The 22,292-nt window shown below is 39.5% G+C and overlaps 1 protein-coding gene across 1 annotated transcript; it reads right to left on the reverse strand.

Moving 5' to 3' along the window:
- Nucleotides 1–2,732: 2,732 nt before the first annotated feature.
- ARX (aristaless related homeobox) lies at nucleotides 2,733–14,627 on the reverse strand. The gene is made up of 5 exons (XM_044287625.1): nucleotides 14,326–14,627; nucleotides 12,332–13,109; nucleotides 10,971–11,016; nucleotides 8,151–8,479; nucleotides 2,733–3,583 (listed from the first exon to the last, which is right to left on the reverse strand). The coding sequence occupies exons 1-5, from the start codon at nucleotides 14,510–14,512 to the stop codon at nucleotides 3,343–3,345; spliced, it is 1,581 nt and encodes a 526-aa protein (XP_044143560.1). The 5' UTR covers nucleotides 14,513–14,627; the 3' UTR covers nucleotides 2,733–3,342.
- Nucleotides 14,628–22,292: the final 7,665 nt, after the last annotated feature.

A 22,292-nucleotide genomic window follows, 5' to 3' on the forward strand; every position in this document is an offset into this window, starting at 1 on the left:
CATACCATTATTACTATACTTCTTATACATGAAAATACTTCAATTCAAACACAAACTTTTCTATAGACTGTAAAGCCCCTTTCACACGGGCGAGTTTTCCGCGTGGGTGCAATGCGTGAGTTGAACGTATTGCACCCGCACTGATCAGGACCCATTTATTTCTATGGGGCTGTTCATATGAGCGGTGATTTTTTCACGCATCACTTGTGCATTGCGTGAAAATCGCAGCAAGCTCTATTTTGTGCGTTTTTCACGCAACGCAGGCCCCATAGAAGTGAATGGGGCTGCGTGAAAATCGCAAGCATCCGCAAGCAAGTGCGGATGCGGTGCTATTTTCACGCACAGTTGCTAGGAGATGATCGGGATGGAGACTCGATTATTATTATTTTTCCTTATAACATGGTTATAAGGGAAAATAATAGCATTCTGAATACAGAATGTATGGTAAAATAGCGCTGGAGGGGTAATTTTTTTTTTATAAATAATTGAACTCACCTTAATCCACTTGATTGCACAGCCCGGCTTCTCTTCTGTCTTCTTTGCTGTGTGCAGGAAAAGGACCTGTGGTGACATCACTCTGGTCATCACATGATCCATCACCATGGTAAAAGATCATGTGACGGACCATGTGATGACCAGAGTGACGTCACTACAGGTCCTTTTCCTGTGCACAGCAAAGAAGAAGACAGAAGAGAAGCCGGCTGCGCGATCAAGTGGATTAAGGTGAATTAATTTTATTTTTTTTAACCTCTCCAGCGCTATTGTACTATGCATTCTGCATTCAGAATGCTATTATTTTCCCTTATAACCACCGATCCCAAGCCCGAACTTCTGTGAAGAATGTTTTGCACTCGCGTGGAAAAATCGTGCATGTTCCTGCAACGCACCCGCACATTTTCCCGCAACGCCCGTGTGAAAGAGGCCTAAATGTCTTCAGGTTTTTCTAAAGGTGCAGCCTTCCTTACAAGGGATATAGGCACAATATAAGACTAAATTATTACTGGAAGATCACCACCAAAGATTTGTCACATATATTAGGCCTTAAATTTCATGACAACTGAAACCACGATGATGATGGTATTCTAATGATAATACACAGTAGACAGCTTTAGCAATATTGTTCTACTGATACTTGAATTGTTTTAGTGTGAACAATAAGGTACCCAATGTAGTACCTTTAAAGGGGTTGTCCCTTGAAAAAATATTCTGCATGTTTTTAAACCAGCACCTGGATCTGAATACCTTAGCTACTTGCATGTAATTTAGCATAGCCACTGAGTTATTCAATAAAACATATCTGTATAGCGCCACCTGCTGTTTTTGTTTTTTGTTTCTCTGTCAACCTCTCTAAGATGGACACACATGCTCTGTTCTATCCTTCTGTTGCCTCCTGAGCTGTGATAGGGAGAGAGCCACAGCAGAAAGGACATGCCCCCTGAACTGCAGCAGAAAGGACATGCCCCCTGAGCTGCAGAAGAAATGACATGCCCCCTGAGCTGCCGCAGAAAGGAGGCACCCCAGAGCTGCCAACTTGTTATAAATCTAACAGAGCAATTGGAACAATTAATGGTGAGAGCTCTGGATACATGTGAGGTGCTGGGCTGGTTCTAGCTTTTCTCGTTTTTAGAGATTGTTGTGTAAAACAGTATATGAGGTGTGTTTTTCATTTTTTTACATTATTCATGAAATAACCACTTTAATGATATATCAGTCCAAGCCGCAAGATTCATGGGGGTCCTGCGGCTGATGCTGACTCTGGGCCAGTCCCTGATTTGAATGGAAACATTCCTGACACATGCCTGGGACCAGAGTTAAAGGGCATGTGTCAGTTGGATCATCCCTATTAAACTAGCCATAATGCCTGGTTGGGCTGACCCTGCTGATTAAAAACATACCCTTCTTTCCCCAATGCGTTGCTGTGATGAACCTGAGCTCCACTGCTCTTCTTCCCTGGATGCCTGTCCCTGTCAATCAAATGGAGGGGTAGTGTACAAGGAGCTAAGGTGCACTTAGTGCTCAGAACCCACTTTTGGTGACAATATTTGCATATTTTTAAAACACCTATTTATCCTTAACGCAGCGATGGATTGGGAGAAGGAAGGTGTCTTTTTATTTATCGGGGTCACCCTATCAGGTATTCTCGCTGGTTTCATATGGTTGATCCTGCTGACAGATGCCCTTTAAGGCCAGAACATGTTTGGGAGCCCAACTGATGTTAGTGATTGGTGCGTCGTAAGAGTCAATTATGAGACAGTCCCTTTAATGTCACAAAACACACAAAATTAAGTGGAATCAATAATATCCCCTCCATAATAACCGACACTCCTTACACACACACACATCATCGTTCACATCCATATGTCAAGGTATATGCATGGCAAAGGCTCCGGCTTTAGGTAAACATGTAGTTGTTTTTTTGTTTTGTTTTTTATTCCGAGTGGCGCACTTTCCCCATGGAAAGCCTGGAAAATGATGACAATAAGACAACATTACACAGGTACGGTAGCACTGATTTAAAGGTTTGGAAAGCTCTACAGTTAATAAGTTAAATAAAGGGTTTTTACATAAATATATGTGCTAGGAATCGTGTGGTATCTACAACACAGATAGATTTCTACAGTTTGACAAACTTACAACACTACACTGAGTGCAATTCTTTTATAACATTTCAAATATACAAAGCTCTTTTTCCTTAGTTTTATAACAATGCTATTATGTACAGAATCAGCGATCACAGTTTAGTGACTTCAACAGTCCATAAATCTGACAGTTCATTTCCCTTTGGTTTGGTATAAAAACAAAAAAAAGAACCTTGGTTGGTGTAAGCGAAAGAAAATCATACGATACAGATATACATCTCTTGTAAGTGCACTGACTAGATCATTCAGCTAAGTGGAGTGGTTGCATCAATGGAAAGTCCTGCTTTAATGAATAGCATCCTGGCAGAAGCAGGGTTAATTACCTGGTAGCGAACAGAAGTTAGGGAATGTCCTTGAAATAAAATAAAAAGTAACAAAAACATACTGAAAAGGACAGAAATAAAACTGGCTTGTTTTTTTTTCTTCTTTTGCTTAACTACAGCAATGCTATGATGTCACAGAGAGCAGGGGCGGGGCTGGGGGGGTTCAACAGTGACGTCATACAGTACCAAGGTTGCTGCTCTGGAGCTGCATAATGTAGTACACTCATTATTACTGTGAGACAAGGATGCTCCATGACTCTTCTAGCACAGTCCTATAGTCTCTGGTCCTCGGCTGTGTTCCTTGCCCTCCATTTGGTCTTGCTTGGTGATTTTTTTTTTTTTTATTATTATTTTTTTTGGGGGGGGGAGGGGGGCCGGGCTTAGCAGACCTCTTTCCCTGTGCTGTTCCCGGGGATGATGTTGAGCTGTGTTAGCTGTGCTGCATGCTCTTTAGCTTTGAGCCTGAGGGCTGCTATACTGGACGCCCGCCTGTCCGCTGCAGCTGTGGCTGGGTCTGATAAGCCACCGGATGGCACTGCGCTGTCCACAGCAGGGCTGGGCTGTCTGAGAAGAGCGGCGGCAGTGGAAGCACTAGTCAGGGGAGCCATGGTGGAGAAGAGCCTGCAGAGCAAAGGGATAGTGTGCTCAGACATAAAGGCAATGTAATATCATGGTGCAGGAAGTACAGAAACATAGAAGATTGACGTCAGGAAAAGACCCCCCTGGTCCATCTAGTCTGCCCTTATAATATTATAGGATGGACATGTGTTTATCCCAGACATGTTTAAATTCACCTTCTCTTCAATGTAGCCTATTCCATATCCTCCATTTATAGTCACCCGCTGAGGTGTATGGAACATACTAGTGAACGGGATACAAACAGTAGTCACAATGAATTACACCACAAAACATATAAAACTGATATTTGTCAACCTCCCATTGTCTGTATGTCATTGTGTAAATATGTTAGTAAATAACCACATTACTGAGCAGAACTATTAAAGAAGCTCAAAACCTAAACTTGGGAGTTGCTCCTGCTCTGACATCTATAGTTGGAGATAGCCGGACCGAAAAACTCTACATGCTGCGTTCTGTCCAGTAGTGTTGAGCACGAATAGTGAATTTTTATCGCGAGTGTCGCCACTTCGAGAATTTGCGAATATTTAGAATGGAGTGCTATTTATTTGTTATATCGAATATTCCGCCTATTCTTCGATCTGAACACAATATTCCTCTCTGCTTCTTGCAATGAGAAGGAAGCAATGTCAAGTTAATAACAATACTTAGTGCGCCAATCAGTAATCTGTAGTCAGACCTGCTAAAATGTGAAGTTGCACGTAATGCGAAAAAATATTCTAATCACTGCCGATTAGCGCAATCGCGAATATATTGAAGCACTTGACTCTATCTGCATATAAAGCTATTGTAATGTTCTGCCGTGCCAACCAGTTTCTCCAGTCTCAGGAAACTTCTACCAGCTTGAAAAATGTAGCCATACTGACCCATGCCTGTATTTTGCGTTACGAATTTGCATTACGTGATTTTTACATTGCCGATTTTTCGCGTTCAATAAAATAATCTCGAATTCTTGAAATTCGCAAATATATGACGAATATTCTACAAAATATTTGTGAAATATCGCGAACTCGAATATAGCCCCTGCCGCTCATCACTACTGTCCAGCACAGAGACATCTGGTCATGGTGTTCTTGGTGTCACCGTGGTAAGGGTGTAGTTACAAATGCAAGGGTAGGATTGTAATCATATTGCCATAGTAGGGGACAGAATATCTGTAGACATGCAGCAAAAGGGAAACGCAGTTGTGTCTACAGCAGAATATGGGTAAATTCACACACTACAGATTAACTGCAGACATTTCTGTGACTACATCTAAATGGGGTGGTTTCTGTAGAATGTGTGGACATTTCTATTTGCTATGGATAAATACACCTTTCAATTTTTTTTATCACAAATTAACAAGCTATATGTGAGCATTCTATGTCTTTTTGGGGTATAATTGGATATCATTTTTGGAAGCCACTTCTTGTATTCTACTTCATGTTCTACCTCTTTAACTTCCTCCTTTGTTTGGAGGTTTAGCCCAACAAACAGCCTTTTTTAGTCAGACATCACTGCTCCCAAAAAGAACCCGTTGCCACCTCCTCCATGATAACCCGTTCAGAGCATCACACATTACACTAATCAATGCCATGCTCTTCTGTGGCCAACTTTGTCTAGGCCTATCAAGAGAACAACAAAACTGTCATGGTGTTGGCTCCATTCTACACCTACTGTTATAATGAGGATTACCTTGCAGATAGTATATTCCCCTCACAGCAGCAACAAACTAACCATGGATTACCTATCGAATATTGGAAGACTTATTATTTGTGTTGACTGCGACCGAAGGATGTTACTTTGCATTTCATTTTCAATTGTATAGTGCTGCCAAAATGAAAAAAGCCAAAATTCTTGAAAAAAAATTTAAAAAAGTTTTCTTTGAATATAGTTTCAATAGTTTGATTGAAGTGTCTCTTTAAAAAAAAGACAGTTCTGGTTTTGTAAACTTCTACTTCAATTCTGATGGACATGTTAAATCATATATGTGCTTGTTGGCTTAGGAGGTATTGTCTTTCCATGTGCGGCCAGTTTTCGGAGGTCACATTCTATATTCTTGCATGTGATTGGATGAATTACAGCTGTATCAAACCATTTCCTAAAAAGTCACCATACAGGCCCAGTCATTACATCAAATTAGTAGTCTGCATAGAAATGGCTTCCAAAGGTCAGGTAGTGATCAATGTTAGGATGCAAACAATTGCATTATATAAAAAAATGTGTATCTATTATTTCTTGTACAATCATTTAAAGGTTTCACATGCAATGTCCCTTTAAGGCTCCACCCCGGGAGCTCAGCTGCCGCTCAATGTCAGTGGCCTTCCTCTAGCTGGAAGTAATACGTTTTTTTTCCTCTTCAGCTGAACGTCAAATCCCCATCAGCAGCCTGGCATCCCGGTTGAATGACAGAAGAGCAATTATACTTTGCTATAGATGTTTTACTGCTCTCCCCACAGAAGCCACCAAAATACAGGTGACAGGCCTAGGAGACACGGGGAGATTTATAGACTCTCCATTAGCCAGGCTTGTGATCATCAGCCTCCTTGCTGTGATATTTGAAGACTCTTGGCTCTGCTACTGAGAGATACTGTAGTGTGCGGAGCCGTGAGCTTAGCAAAGACAAGAACGGAGGATACACTGCGCGGCTACCAACGAGAAAAACACCAAACAGGGGCATCAGTCCATCTGCGACAGAAAAATAGCTCAAGTATGTCTGAAAATTCATTTGTGACAGCCTTAAATTTAGACAGCGTAAAACTAGACCAGACAGGTGGAAAGATGCACCAAACCCATCATAGTGGCTCTCACCTTACTAGACATTTTGGACACTTCCTTAGACTACCTCTTGATTGGCTTAATTTATATCAATGTTTCGCACCAAATTTTTGTGCAATTATGACACAATTTGGTGTGCTTTAAGACTCCCTTAAGCCACGCCCCTTTATAGACATATTTCAAAAACATCTGAAGTTTAAAAAGTGTTGAAAAAGCCTAATAAATAAAAGACAACAAGGCAACTTCTTTATGCTGCAAATTCAGCCCAAATTCTGGTGCATTCAGCTTAGTAAATCTCCCTTAGGGCTCATGCACACGAACGTATTTTCTTTCCGTGTCTGTTTCAGGTTTTTTTGCGGACCGTATACAGAACCATTCATTTCAATGGGCCCGCAAAAAAAAAAACGGAAGGTATTCCGTGTGCATTCCGTTTCTGTATGTCTGTATTTCCGCTCGCAAAAAATTAGAACATGTCCTATTATTGTCCACATCATGGACAAGGATAGTACAGTTCTATTAGGGGCCAGCTGTTCCGTGCTCACGGACATTATACGTATTTTTTGCAGATCCGTTTTTGCGGACCGCAAAATACATACGGTCGTGTGCATGAGGCTGTATTGTATAAATATAACAACCTCTAGTAGATCATTCCCTCTTATACAGAGAGCTGGGGGGAGGGATATAGCACTATATTTACACACTAGGCCACGCATAGGCTTTTCCCTTAGTTAAAATGTATAAAACCCTTGTAATTTATTGAAATGTTGCAGGGACCATCCCATCACAACAAAACCAAATGTGATGGAGAAGTGTCACTATCTATATGAGAGCCTCACTGCACCATGTATTTGGCTATGGACCTCAGATATCAGGCAGAAGGACAACTGATGACCCATGGCCTGGTGGGTAATGAGCTAGTAGAGCTCTTCCAAAAACACCAGGGAGGATGTGTCCTTCAAAAATGACTCCAGTAACTCTATGAGCTTCACTAATTGAGATGGAACTTTTACCCATTTCCTGAGAACATCCCGTTATGGGCAGGAGTGTATGGGAAACAGGGACATTGGTGTGTGGGACCAGAGGAGCCACTGCTTGGACTCCAGTCTGTCTTCTCTCTGTAGCAGCTGATGACTGATAGGAAGGCCAGTAAGTTATCTGCCCTCAGGATATGTCCTTTATCCCACATATCTCCAAAACCCAGAAACATCTCCACAAATCTGTATGTGAATGTTATTAGAAGCAGGCCACAAAATATGACCATGAATGGAATATTGTAACCAGAACTGTGGAATGGATGTAACTAAAGGAATATCCTGGGTATGTATTCTCCATAGGTGGCTCCCTGGATGGTTTCCAGATGGAACAGTATTAGTTTTAGCATTTGCTGTATACTAGAAGAAGCTTTATTTTGTAGACTGCACTCAATAAATGAACTTGTAGGGACTCAAGGGGATAAATGATTTGATAGACAGATCGATCTTAGAGGAGAGAGATGAAGATGTTCCCTTGGGCCTTGGCATGGTGGCTGCCAGCCTTGGGCTGTAGGTCCGTTAATGGGGGGCAGTGGACACTTCTGTATCTATAATTAGTCGCCCCCATTCATTCTTCACTACAATAATCCTTCACCAAACTTTTAGGAAATAAGCTGATAGTTTGTAACCTGTGAGGCTGGTACCCCCCCTACATGAACTATTTGACTTGCAGGAAAGAGCGTTATTGAGGAATAAATAAGTACATTCAGTGACGTCACCCTGCCTTCCTGATGTCATCTAATGCAGTCCTATGACGTATTTACCTGCCGAATGCGGGGCTGATGAAGGCCGGGTGCCGGAACACAGCCGCCCCCAGGAAAGTGCTGAGTCCTAGTGGGGTGCCGCCGGGGGATAACGACGTGGAGCCGGGCGGGGGAGGTAGACTGGGGAAGGCGGCGGCGGCGGCGGCCGCAGCGGCGGTCCAGGCAGAGTCCAAGGCATGGTGGTGCGGGGGGAACGGGCTGGCATCTAGGTATGGGCTCAGCGGGTGACTGGCAGACAGCGGGCCCGGGAAGGGCAGGCCCGGGGCGTGGGTCTGGGCGCCCGCCTTCTCCCTCTTCCTCCATTTGGCTCTTCGGTTCTGAAACCAAACCTGAGAGACAGAGAAGACCACCTTATTGATAGACCCTTCTGCTGCGACCTGTAGTTCTACTTCATATCTAGTACATTACACACAGTACATATATTATATATAGAACTAGAAGAAGCAGCAGCACACCACTAAATGGACTAAGACACAAACGGTGAATATGGGAAAAAGTAAAAAGTACTGTGAACACACATATACACAGTGTATAAATACTGTAATATATATATATATATATATATATATATATATATATATATACACACACACATATACACAGTGTATAAATACTGTAATATATATATATATATATATATATATATATATATATATACACACAGCATGTATATATAGGGTGAGATGTACTACATGGGATGCCTGCAGCAGGACGTCAGCTGTAGTATATAGGGAATAGCATGGGGATGTAGTATATTACAGGAGCCTGATTAGCAGAGAGCCGTGTACACTGCAGGTGATCAGATCCTGCTGCACTGCACACTAATGGCGGAGACTGGGCTGATGAGGAGGCAGCACCCGGCTACACACACAATATATATATATATATTTAAATGATTCATACACAGACTATATATATATATACAGGATTCACTATATATATATATATATATATATATATATATATATATATTATACACACACAGATATAATGAATATGTCTCTGTATCAGGCTCCCAGGTAATTTGTATTAACTCTACTATGCTATATAACATATATGTAAGTAAACACAATCCTTATAAAAACACACAAACCAATCTTGATAAACAGGTAGATAATAAATAGATGATAGATAGATAGATAAATAGATAACTAGATAGACATGAGATAAATAGATTATAGATGGATAGATACTTTAGATAGATATTAGACAGATAATAGTTGATGATAGATAATTACGTTCTAGTAGACTACATAGTTGTATTGAAAGCCCCATCCCCCGGCCAGTGCCCTGTATACAGCCAGTCCTGTACTGGTGTCGGGCAGATGACAGGAAGGTGCTCACCTATGAAACCTGCTCGTAAATCCCCCATTACCGCTCTATAAACGCCATGTCGCTCTCTGCCGCCTGTCATCAGTGGTCGTTTATGGGCCTGTGTGCACACAGGGCGGCAGTATCCCGCATCTGCTCGGCTCGCTGCTAGCCGGCTCTGCATTTATTATGTTCCTATTATTTTCTAGCTGTTTCGTTGTACTATTTCCACCCGTTAGTCCCGTTGGATTACAATTTAAATAAATATGAAATAATAAAACAAAAAACAACGAAAATAAACCCAAAATAAATATATTCTAGAATTTCGTTCTTTTATATTTTTCTAATCTTTATACCAAACTGTAGGGACATAATGGTTTGTTGCAGCCGGAAATCAAACGGAAATTGCCCATTTCTGGTGGGATTTTGTGAGCGCCAATAACCCACATGTCTGGAATAAATATTCATCTGCAGATCATCTCTCATTTGTCAGTATGTGGCCCCTAGTTAGGAGCACCCACGGGGGCTTGTAGGGACCCTGAATAGTATTTGGTGGTCCTCTCCAGCGATAGAGGACTTTCCCACGACTGTCCCCCTGGTGCCAGCTCCACTCACTTTACTGTCACATCCCTGTTTGACAATGGAGAAATGTGTCAACAAAAAGAGGGGGCCCCGCCGCCCCCCACCTAATGCTGGAAGCTGTTGTGTATTAAATGAGCCATATGGAATTTATGAGGCTTTATCAGCCCTGATTGTACCAGTAAAGTGATTTGCTCGGAGACATCTGCTTAGTGTTGGCAATCAGGGCATCCCAATGTTTATCGTCTCTGTGGTTCTGAGCCCTGGCTCAGGATATGGAGAGCAAACACCTCTAATAGCATTGCACTCACTCCCAGGGCAGCCATTAGATCAATGCTATCACAAAAATGGCAAATCAAATAGCATTAGCCAGCTCCTTGGGCAAATCAAACAGCCCTCTGCCATGAAATAGCCCTGTTTGCTCTAGCACTAAGTGTGCTTTTATGGAGCCCGATTGGAGGCTTCATCACAGCCAAATACCTGCCTGGAGCTCAGCACAGTTGTCTATAACAACCAGGTCTCCATTCAGAGGTACCATGGGCTGGCACCACTCATGCCACCTGCCCTCCTCCACCTACCCCAAGCATCATTCATGGGCACTATGGTGTTCTGCCGGGGCTTCCTCCCCAGTGGCCTTCACACTTATCAGAGGTGGAATGTAATAATTGCACCTTGTTTGATTAATTAATTCCTGGACTCAGGGGAGATTGATTTGTTTTCAGTGTAGCATTTAGATGGTGATTGCAGCACCAGTGACATTGGGGCTTCTATAAATAGGCTGTAAAGGGCATGCATGTGTAAAGGAGAAGCTGGAGATGATAGGGGTAGATAGATAGATATTAGATAGATAGATATTAGATAAATATATAAATATTAGATAGAGAAACATATATTGTACTAAGAGCACCAGACCCTCACACCCAGACTCACCTGTACTCTGGCTTCAGTCAAATCCAGGCGCATGGCTAGCTCCTCTCTTCATGAACACAAAAATGAATAAGACATAGTATCAGACATTAGACAAAACTGGCTTCATACAGTCCATAAAACAAACCTACCAGTGTTACTATTACTAATACTAGAAATAATATGATAACAAATAATAAATATATGTATATTATATAGTTTTTCAAAATATTGCAATGCAAGTAGGCAATTGCTTTTAATAACCAATGCACATAAAATGTGCATATAAATATTATTTCATGCTTGCGTTCATTTGTTTTTATTGCCATTTTTATATTTCAGTTATTTATAAGTGTCTAAATCCTAATAAGCTTTCTAACGTTTGCTTGATCTGGAGGTTATAATTATTCAATTGGAACTAGTGCCTACGATTGATATAATACCATTCCAACTTTAAGATTTGCTTTTTAAAGAAAGAAAGAAAAGAAGAATGAAAAAAAAATCTATTATTATTTACTCATGATGGATAATATAATGTTCTGCATAAGTTGGCCAAAAAAGTTAAAGCGTGTTAGCCACTTTTTAATTGTAATTAGGGCAATATTACAATTTTTTTTTCAGATTAAAAAAATAAATGAACTGAAGCTAATTATTGTGATGCCAGAATGCTTCAGTTTGCGTCCAGTGAGGTATTTTTGTCAGCAAGACAATATTTTTTATTTTCTGTGCTTTTTAGTATTTTGGAATAAGCAGAGATTCCAAACTAATTAAAGAAATGAAAATTTTTCTCAATATACATGTGTATGTATCTTGTATCTGTCTCTCTTTCTGCTATCTATCTATCTATCTATCTATCTATCTATCTATCTATCGTGTTCTTTGTGCTGTCACTGTAGTCGCCACTGGAATAAGTGACAATGATCAGGTGCCCTGGGAAGGCTCTGGCTACTGATCTGGAGGTGAGGCTCGCCTATCCGCACACAATGTAACTAATCTGAGGCATCGCTGACATGAGGGATATAAATACATTGGGCAGTGGTGAGAGGAACATCACCCTACTCTGGGAATTACAAACATTACCGGGCTGTGGGTGACTCTGATAATAAAAATAGGAGACCCAGACAAGTAAATGTCATTTAAAAGCAGGCTGGGAATTACATGTTATGGTAATAATAAACTAGAAGTTAACATTAGTCCAATTATTAAAGACAATTATTATAAAATAAATAAATACATAAAATATTCTGTACGGGGACAACTGTCTGATTTCTGCAGACACGGTAAATGGGCACAGACTTCTTATACTTTACACAGACACTGTCAATTGCACTGGCACTCACTTGCACCCCCTTCCCCAGCCACCTAATAAACCCCTATGAAGATACCTTGTGAAGACATCCGGGTAGTGGGTCTTTTGGAAAGCCCTTTCTAGTTCTTCTAGCTGGTAGCTGGTGAAGGTGGTTCTATACCTCCTCTGTTTCCTCTTTAGCATGCCCTCCTCTGAATCACTTCCAGCAGACAGGCACACACTGTCCTCACCATCTTTGCCATCAGCATCTGAAGTATGAAGTAGAAGTTCCTCCTTAGGAGACATGTCTCCATCAGGTCCACAACCTGCTTGCTGTTGTTGTTGCTGCTGCTGTTGTTGGAATTGTGGGTGCTGCTCCTTCAGGAGTCCTCTGTTAGGATTGTTGCTGGTGTTATTACTGCTGTGCTGCTTGTCTGGTTCATCTTCTTCATCCTCATCTTCTTCATCATCCTCGTCTTCCTCATCTTCCTCTTCCTCCTCTGTTGGATTTTGGGATATTACTCCCAGTCTGTCCTGCAGAGAGGCACCGGTCTGGAGTGGCTGCTGTAGACCATCAGGACTGCTCTGGTCTTCTCGCAGCAGGGGGGCGCTATTTTCTCTATAGGACTTGCTCCGGCTGATGCTGACCTGTGGGGCCTGGCTGATCTTCAGGCTGTGGTTCTCCCAGCTGCTTTCCCCTGCACTCCCAAGTAGTAGCAGCCGATCAGGCTTATCCGACCTGGGCACTGCTGACCTGGCATCAGGCAGAGTCTGAATATGCAGCCTCCCAGCTGCCCCCACCGGACCATATAACCTTCTCAGTTTAGGAGGTAGATGCAGCTCAGCATCAAAACTAGAGTTGTTCTTTGGAGAACCTTCAGGGAGTCGGGAAAAGACAGAAGAAGAAAAGTGATTACACCATGATATCATGGATTTATTATGTAGCAGATCTAAATTTTATACTGTAAACACACAAGGAAGAACATGGGATGTAGTGTTAAAATGACCATGAAGAACTAGGAGATGATGCCCTCAGCTATCTCTACTCCTCTGCTGTAAAGATAACAATTTAGCACCACACACCCACTATAGTAGAGCCATTCTCCTGTGCACTAGATTGAATGGTGCAGTTAACATCACACATTCTGGTAATTGGATGCCTCTGGAAACGCTCTAATTACTGTCAACAAGGAATTTCAACACATGTACAAGTAGATTTCACCTCTAGCCCTCCGTATGTTTATTAAAGCCACAACTGAAGGGATACAGTTACATAGGCACGTTACTGAGAACAGGAGATGGCGGCTCAGGGCTCTGGAGATGGAGGTGGCAGACTGGAACTTGTTGTATCAACCAGGCATGGACCAAAAGTGGAAGCTTTCAGACATATTAAGTGTGAGAAATATTATATGATGAACAATAACTCCATCCTTACATTGAATTGAACATTGAAAAGTGGTCAATTTTCATCTACAGTCTGCATATAAATGTAGAATTAAATCAAATTATTATTTTTATAAAACGGAAAAATATATATTTATATTTAAATATATCTATCCATCTTACATCTATCTATTCATTTGATATCTAGCCAATCATATATTTCTGTATTTATTTATTTACTACAATAACTAATATTTGGATATATTGAAACACAATTTTAAATGTTTTCAGAGATGTACCGGTATATGAATAATGATAATAATAATAATAATAATAATATAATAATAATAATAATAATAATTGCGTTCTTGCTGAAAAGAAAGCCATTTTTGCCTTTATTTGCATCAAAGGCCGATATCAATATTTCAGCCTAAAATGGCCTTAACAGATTGAAGTAATAATAGCAATAATAAGAGTAATAATATTAGCAATAATAAGAACCAAATAAATAATACCCACACATTCTTAATTCCATTGATTTTTACAATTTGTGGAATTTTAGAAACGACCATTATGTAGTATTAAAAAGTAAGTGCATTTCATATGCTACTTGTCAGTGTCTTAGAGTTGGAAAAGTTGCCTTCATTTGACGGCATAAGCTGAGCAGACAGGCCTGCATGGAGGTGAAGATCTCGGTTCTTTTCTTACCTTCCAAACTTTTCTCCTGGTCAGTCCTGGCAGTGAGTGGTGGCAGGCTCTGGGTGCCCAGCAGCCTCATCTTGCAGGGGCTCCTCCTGCCCAGGATGCTGTCTATGCAGTATGAGGAGAGCAGGGTGGGGGATTTGCTCTTGCACTCCGGCCTCTCACTTGCTTCCTCATGATACTGGCTGCTCATGGTTGGGCTCTTCCTCTCTGTGCTGCTGCTGGCTGTCAGGGTGCTGTCTGTAAGGGTGCTGGCTGTGGTTGCTGTCACTGAGTATGATGAGAGTGTGTTCAGGATCCCAGATCCACATCAGTCCCCTGTCCCCCCTGTTCCTGATCAGGGCAGCAGGCAGTAGTGAAGTGCACAGCTCAGCTCCTGAGCCCCTCTCCTCCACGTGTTACTCAGAGCTACTGGATTGGCTCAGGCACTCCCTGCTACTCTTCATACACAGATTAGCCAATGGTTGGCACCAAAGCCTGGACTGGAGCCCCCTCATTACCATGGATTCATCTGCTGCCAATACATTATGATAGACCAGGTTCAATGCTCTCATCCAAAGGGCACAGCGCTGAGATGAGAAATGGCTGGGGACATCATCTCTTATTTTATACATTTCATCTATGCTACATAGTATATTGCTGCTCCAAATCCCATAGACACAAGGTAACCAGCAATACACACAATAGACACCGGGCATGAGCCAAAGGGTTTACTGGCTGTAAATGTGATACATTATGATACAGAAAAATCTGTAGAAATATCTGTACTTTATTTATATCATGTATGTAATGCTGTCATTGCAGAATAATTATTTCAGAAGCACCAGATTTTGCAATTGCATTTTGGCTTTTCTACTTGATGAAATACATATGAAATACACGAGGCAGACTATAATAATAATAATATAATAATAATAATCAGCAATATTAAACCGTATCTACAGTCATATGTCGATGATAAATGTGTGGCATATAACAGATTCTCTCTTTCTCTCTCTATATATATATACAGAATATATAGTGTATGTATATATATATATATATATATAATGTATATCATTTGATTATGGAATATACTGCAGAAGTGTTATACTTATTTCGGGAGTGACGATAATTCAAGGACAAATACCGTATCCCTGATGAACAATCATATTGTACACGATTCCCGAATATTACCATGGCCTCACATTCCCCTCTTGTGTGTGCGTTTATTGATGGTTAAATTGAATTAACATGGGCTTGACGTGTTTTCCAGGACTCTAGATGTGATCTAGCATATTTAATATTGGATCCATCCACATAGTGATCCAGGGCAGGTTTAATGTATCATCATCTGCACCCTCCATCACCCCCCTCTCCTCCACTTCAACGTATCTAATAAAAAGAGCATTTTACAAAGACGCACTTGAATCTGTAAGCGTCAGTATTTAAAAATACAAGGAGTCATAATGGGAACTTCTTATGAGCGTAATCCACATCTGGAGACGGATTTCACATGCTAATATGTCATGGAGTATGGCACTGGCCTCTGTGGCCCCATTACATCTATCTATTATCCATCCATCTTTATTCTCTGTCTATCCACTGTATATATCTAGGCACTGTAGCAACTATAGAGTACAAATTTGTCCTATGTATTTATCTTTGTATATGTATATTATCTATCTATCTATCTATCTATCTATCTATCTATCTATCTATCTATCTATCTATCTCTCTCTCTCTCATGTCTATCTATCCATCTATCCATCCATCCATCCATCCACCCACCTTTATTCTCTGTTCACTGGATATATCTAGCACTTTATCAACTATAGAGTGCACATTTGTCCTAAATTCGTCCTATCTACACATTTATCTTTGTATATGTATTCTATCTATCTATTTATTATCTATCTATCTATCTATCTATTAGCTCTCTATCTAGGCACTTTAGCAACTATAGGGTATTACTAAACTATTCGTCCTAACTATACTAATACTATTCCTCCTAATCCCAGTATGTAGAGTCCAGGGAGTGTGTATACCACCACTTTGATCGCATTTTGCGACCAAGTAGATGCCATATACTAAGGTATGGATCTGCTGCACTCGTATAATATACTGAGCAGTGATCCCCAATACCTTCACTATCCCCCTTACCTCACCCACCACAAAACCCAGGGGCTGCCATAGTGAACAACTGTATTCAAAACAATTCCAATGTAGTTTATATTCCAGCACTACTAGCTGATACTACACAGCAGCTAATGTCCTCACCTCTACACATCTAATAATTGCTCCACAGCGGAGTAGAAGGACATATTGTAGGACATCCCTGGCCACACGGTCAGTAGATAATAAAAGGAGAGAAGGGGTAAGGATAGATACTACTACTCCTCTTCCTGGCTTCCAAAACTACATAAGGAATTCTGAACGTGTGGCCATACCCTATAGAACGTGTGTGTGTGTGTGTATATATATATATATATTTATAATAAATTTCTGATAAACCCCAATTTGCAGCCCCATGATATACATTTTATACAGCCTTTTTACATGTAATCCGTAGAAAAGTATTATAATAACAGATGCTGCATAATAACAGCAATCACAGCAGATAATAATGATATATAATACATCGCTAATGTAGCCCATGTAATACTATTATTACTGCAAGTAATCTATTTTAGTTTTCTGGTATAGAACTATTACGGAATATTATAAGGACAATATGTGCATCTTTTTATATTTATTAGTGCAACTTTTTTATTACATAGTTATTTTTATTGTGTAAATGCATATCTATCTATCTATCTATCTATCTATCTATCTATCTCATATCTATCTATCTATCTATCTATCTATCCATTTCATATCTATCTATCTATCTATCTATCTATCTATCTATCTATCTATCTATCTATCATCCATCTGGTCTATACATACTCGGTATATCTAGATATACATAGAAATGTAATCAGGGGTTAATTGAATATTCTGAAAGACATAAAACAACCTGCAAACAATGGCATCCTTCCTCATTGCCCATGAATTGTGCAGCTTAACCAGTTTAGTGAAATAATATGAAATATTCCCATAAAAGAAGCTGGGATGAGGGGCTGGATGTGGCTGCGATCCGCGGAGGGCCCCATAATTAAGATCATCTTCCCTGTATTTAAACAATAGAGAGCGCCTGTTGTTCTCTGCGGCCGCATTGTGCAGAGCCCTGGAGACAATGCTCCCTGATTACATGGAAGAATGCTCTGCCCTGTCATAATGCTGCCAAGTTATTCCCTTATTTATTTTTAACTAACTTTCATTCATTGCTGCTGTACCCGCAAGCTGCTAATTTGCCAGTGTTAGCAGAGAGAAAGAAGAACAGCAAACAACAATAGTACAATGATCCAAATGATACAGTAGAATTATAGCAATTATACATATACTTGTAGCAGAAAACCTTGCTGAGATCAGCCAAACAAAGTGATGCCTGGTAAGGATAACAAGCCTGAGGATTGACAGCCAGTGCTGAGAGAGGCAGGAGGGCACAGGCTCCAATATTAACTCCAGCCAGCCAAAATTAACCTCTTGAAATGTTACTTTTATCACAATATTAACATCAGCACCAGCCTGGGACAAACTATATTATTTTTCAGCCTGTCAACCTGTGTTTAATAAATGATGCAGGCATTGTATAGGCATTGTCAGTCATATTTGGACAAATAAACATGTGAGGTTTCCTACAAAGCCTTGCCATTAATAACAGTAATGTGTTATTTCTGATCAGGCCTTTCAAACAGTATGAAAACATATGGAAATGTGTATATTTAGGAGCTGGAGTGCTGCTATAAGGAATGCCAGTGCTGCTCCTACATAGGTAAACAGGGAACTCCAGGGTAACAGAGATTTACAATGAATGGACCTTCCAGGCAGGACAATAGCTAGCAGTACATAGACCACAGGGACCTGCTAGCAGTGCCTCAGCTTCTACTATGCAGCTGGGATTATGTGGAGAACATCCGTAAACTGTTGCTTTTATCATACCCAAGGCTATTAATGCCTCCACTATCTACTGAGAAGTTCTTATAAGTCTATGGTGGTAGCCAAAACCTGGCAGTGTACTCCCCTGCAATAATATATTCAGTTACTAGTTTGGACACCCTTTATTGACCTTTAATAGAGATTGTATCAGATTAAAAAAAATGTCATTATATTTTAAATACATTAACTATTAACTAAATCATGTATTTTATTATTTGTCACCCACACACTGCATCAGAGAACCCATACAGAGTGTACTTTTTTGGCAGATCTCATTTTGATCTATTTGGTTATAGGTAGGAATGACTGAGAAATCATGCAGAATTAATAACAAATTCATCACAGCCACATCACTTACAGCTAATACTCCATTGCTGATAATAATGTGTCCAGTGTTCTTCATGTAATGCAGTGCCTGGTGTCTATAATGTCTTCATTATCTGTCTTTTTGTACCTTGCACTGTCCCCATGTAGTTCCTATTCATGAGGCCAAAACAGCATTTCCCCATGCAGGCCACACTCCCCCAGACACTGCTATTTACATGGTGATTTGTGTACATGGGACTGATAGAGACCTCCTTCACCTCATCTTCACAGCTCAGCTCCTGGCAGTTCCTTCACTCTGTCACTCTTAAGGTAGCAGGTCATTCTCACCTGTGGGGAAATGATGTCTGCTGAGGCAGGTCATGTAATCTCCCCTATTTACCCAGTGGTAGCAGATAAATCCCCAAATAAGCCTATGATTTCCACAAGCCACTAGTTCTTTAGAAACAGTAAAACTACTTGCTGGCTTAGGTTCCAGGGACTAATAGGCATCCACACACGTCATAGAAACAGTAGATGGAATAGAGTTGTTATTTTACAGCTTAAAAATAAAAAGAAGGGAAAAAAAGAAAAGCTTTTCTACTTAAATACTGATGATTTTATTTATTTATAATAAAACAAAGTGTTATTATTTAATATATTTAATTTGGAAATTTTTTACTAATGAATGAATAGAAATGATTTGTACCATTTATAACATCATTAAATTACTGATATTTATTTGGGAACCTACAGCATATTTCTCAAAGCTTCTGCACCATACAAGGAGACAGGGCTGGTTTGAGTGACAAAGACTAGACTAAGACTATACATAAAAGCCACTAAAGTTGTGGAAACTAGACAACTATTATATTCACATTTTTGTAAAATTTCTTAGATACCAGAACAATCATTGAGAGCAATTAATAAATAATCCCTTTCAAGTGCATATTATTTTACTACATTTATATTTGATATTATGCTATTCATCTTTATTTAATGCTACTACTCTGTTTTGGAGGTATGTGTTTTCAATATGAAAAAAAAAAGCATCTAGGTACTAACCTTATAATAATGCCTCTAATTAGGATGCCTGACAGAGTAGCACATGGAAATACCCCCCTTCCTAAAAAAGGGGAAATAACTGCACTCTCCACCTGCACCTTTCTGTAGACATCTCATCTACTGAGACCTGATCCAACCCAAAACAATCCCCACACAGTCATGCCATAATTACCAGCCTGGGACTGCTCCTTTTCACTTTTATCTTGATTTTCCAACTGAATCCTTAGAGGCGGCCATTTTTTCTTGAGCCTTATTTGCTGACACGTATCTATCAAGTTTCTATTCGGTATACATGCCCACCAGATTCAATGGATTTCTATCTAGTAGATTGCACACATTTTCCTCTCCTGGCATACAAGAACAGACAGTCAGGATGGCACATGCAGTAAAATGTTTCTACAAGGACTGGCAGAAAATGATGGCTTTGTTTTCTTAAGTAGAAAACTAGAACAAGCATTTGCCATCACCCTGAGGTAGCAGAATGCATTAAAGCTGCTTTTAGGTGGCACATAAATCAGGAAGAATTTATGAAAATGTATAAAAAAAAAAACAGCTGCCATCTGTCCTTGGATTTTATTCTCAATGATCCATAAAGAATTTTTGAGAATTACAATTACACACACACACACACACACACACACACACACACACACACACACACACAGTCATGCTATCTATCTAGTTATCTATCTATTTATCTGTCTATCTAGTTATCTATCTATTTATCTGTCTATCTAGCTATCTCATATCTATCTATCTATCTCATATCTATCTATCTATCTCATATCTATCTATCTATCTATCTATCTATCTATCTATCTATCTATCTCATATCTATCTATCTATCTATCTATCTATCTATCTATCTATCTATCTATCTATCTATCTATCTATCTATCTATCTCCTTAGGTGAAAAGCTACCTATTAAACTTATCACCAGCAACAAAAATTGCAACCAGACTCTTGACAATAAACCTTAAAGTTTCTAAATAAACCTTAACGTTTATTAAATAAAATAAAACATAGTTATTATTTATTAAATAAATAAACCTTAAAGTTTCTATGCATTCCTGAATCTTTTTGAGAACTACAATTATCTCTCTACTGCCCATTCTGTCTGTCACCTATCTATCTATCTGTCTATCTATCTACTCAGATTGAAAATATGATATGCTATCAAAAAACATAAACGATAGATTTCTGAAACCAATTTTTTTTGGGGACTGTGCAAATGTTCCCAAGAATGATTTCATCTTCTGTGATGAAGCTCTCCCCCTAGTGGGTGTAGATGGAAAAATAGAATAGCTTAGAGTAGGAAAATAGAACAGAAGTAGTCATTTAAAACATTTTTTTATTTTATTTACTATCTTGTGAACTGCTGTCAATTAACAAAATAACTCAGAAAATGGAAGATATCTTGAACAGATAATTAAAGGTTATTTTACAGGCTTTCTGGTCTATAGGGCAATGGCAGATTGCAGTATATTACAATACAGATCTGAAAAAGTACAATTAGGGGCTCTACATGGCATTTTTTAGGGGCTGCATGTTTTTTGTCCACCTGCTTGTCAACCACTTTTTAGTGACTTTTTGCAGTGTGTTTTCCCTTTAGCATTTAAAAAAAATGGTATTTAGAGGTTGTGATGTGCAAATGACTGAACAGAAGACAGAAAGAGGAAACAAAATGCACTTTTGTCCTGTGTTTCATTTTTCCTATAGACATTCAGCTAACATCTGGTGTTTTACTGCAAAATTACGTTGTAAAAAACAGGTGAAGTGAAGAAAAACACCAGCAAAAATCTTTGTGTGAAAGCATCCTAAATATATATATATATATATATATATATATATATATATACATACATACGCATTAGATATATTATATATTACATTTATATTATATATTATGTTTTTTACATTTCTTATGTTTGTTAAAAACAGATTAAGCCCAAGGATAGGTCCACACCTAGGTTTCCTGATGCAGTTTAGGAAGCCGAAATTAAGAGCAGATCATAAAAGGAGAGAAAGTACAAAGGACAGAGATGATTTCTGTTTTTGAATTCACCCATTGTTTTGGCTTCCCTAATGCATGCATAAGCCTACAACACGGTGCACAATAGATTTGTATTGCTCATGATATTGTGGCTTCCTAGTTCTATGTGAAGTTCTGATTCACAAATTAAAGGGAACCTGTCACCATGAAAATACAAAAATAATCTATAGGCAGCATGATATAGAGCAGGAGATGCAGAGAAGATTGACATATAATTTTATGGGAAAAGATTCTGTGTATTTTGTAATTTAGACATTTTTAAATTCCTGCTTATTCTGGGCTTTGAAGTCCAGGAGGCGGTCCTACTAGTGATTGACAGCTATCTCTGTATACACAGTCATAGAGGGAAGCCTGTCAATTACTGATAGGACCGCCTCCTGGACTCAGAATGTGCAGGAATTTAAATGGAGGAATTACAAGTTTTACAGAATCTTTTCCCACAAAACTATATATGAATTTGCTCAGCTCCTCCTGATCTATAACATGCCATCTGTAGATTAAACTACATTTTTATGGTGACAGGTTCTCTTC

Source organism: Bufo gargarizans, chromosome 3 (assembly GCF_014858855.1).
Source record: "Bufo gargarizans isolate SCDJY-AF-19 chromosome 3, ASM1485885v1, whole genome shotgun sequence".
In the NCBI taxonomy this organism is placed as follows: domain Eukaryota; kingdom Metazoa; phylum Chordata; class Amphibia; order Anura; family Bufonidae; genus Bufo; species Bufo gargarizans.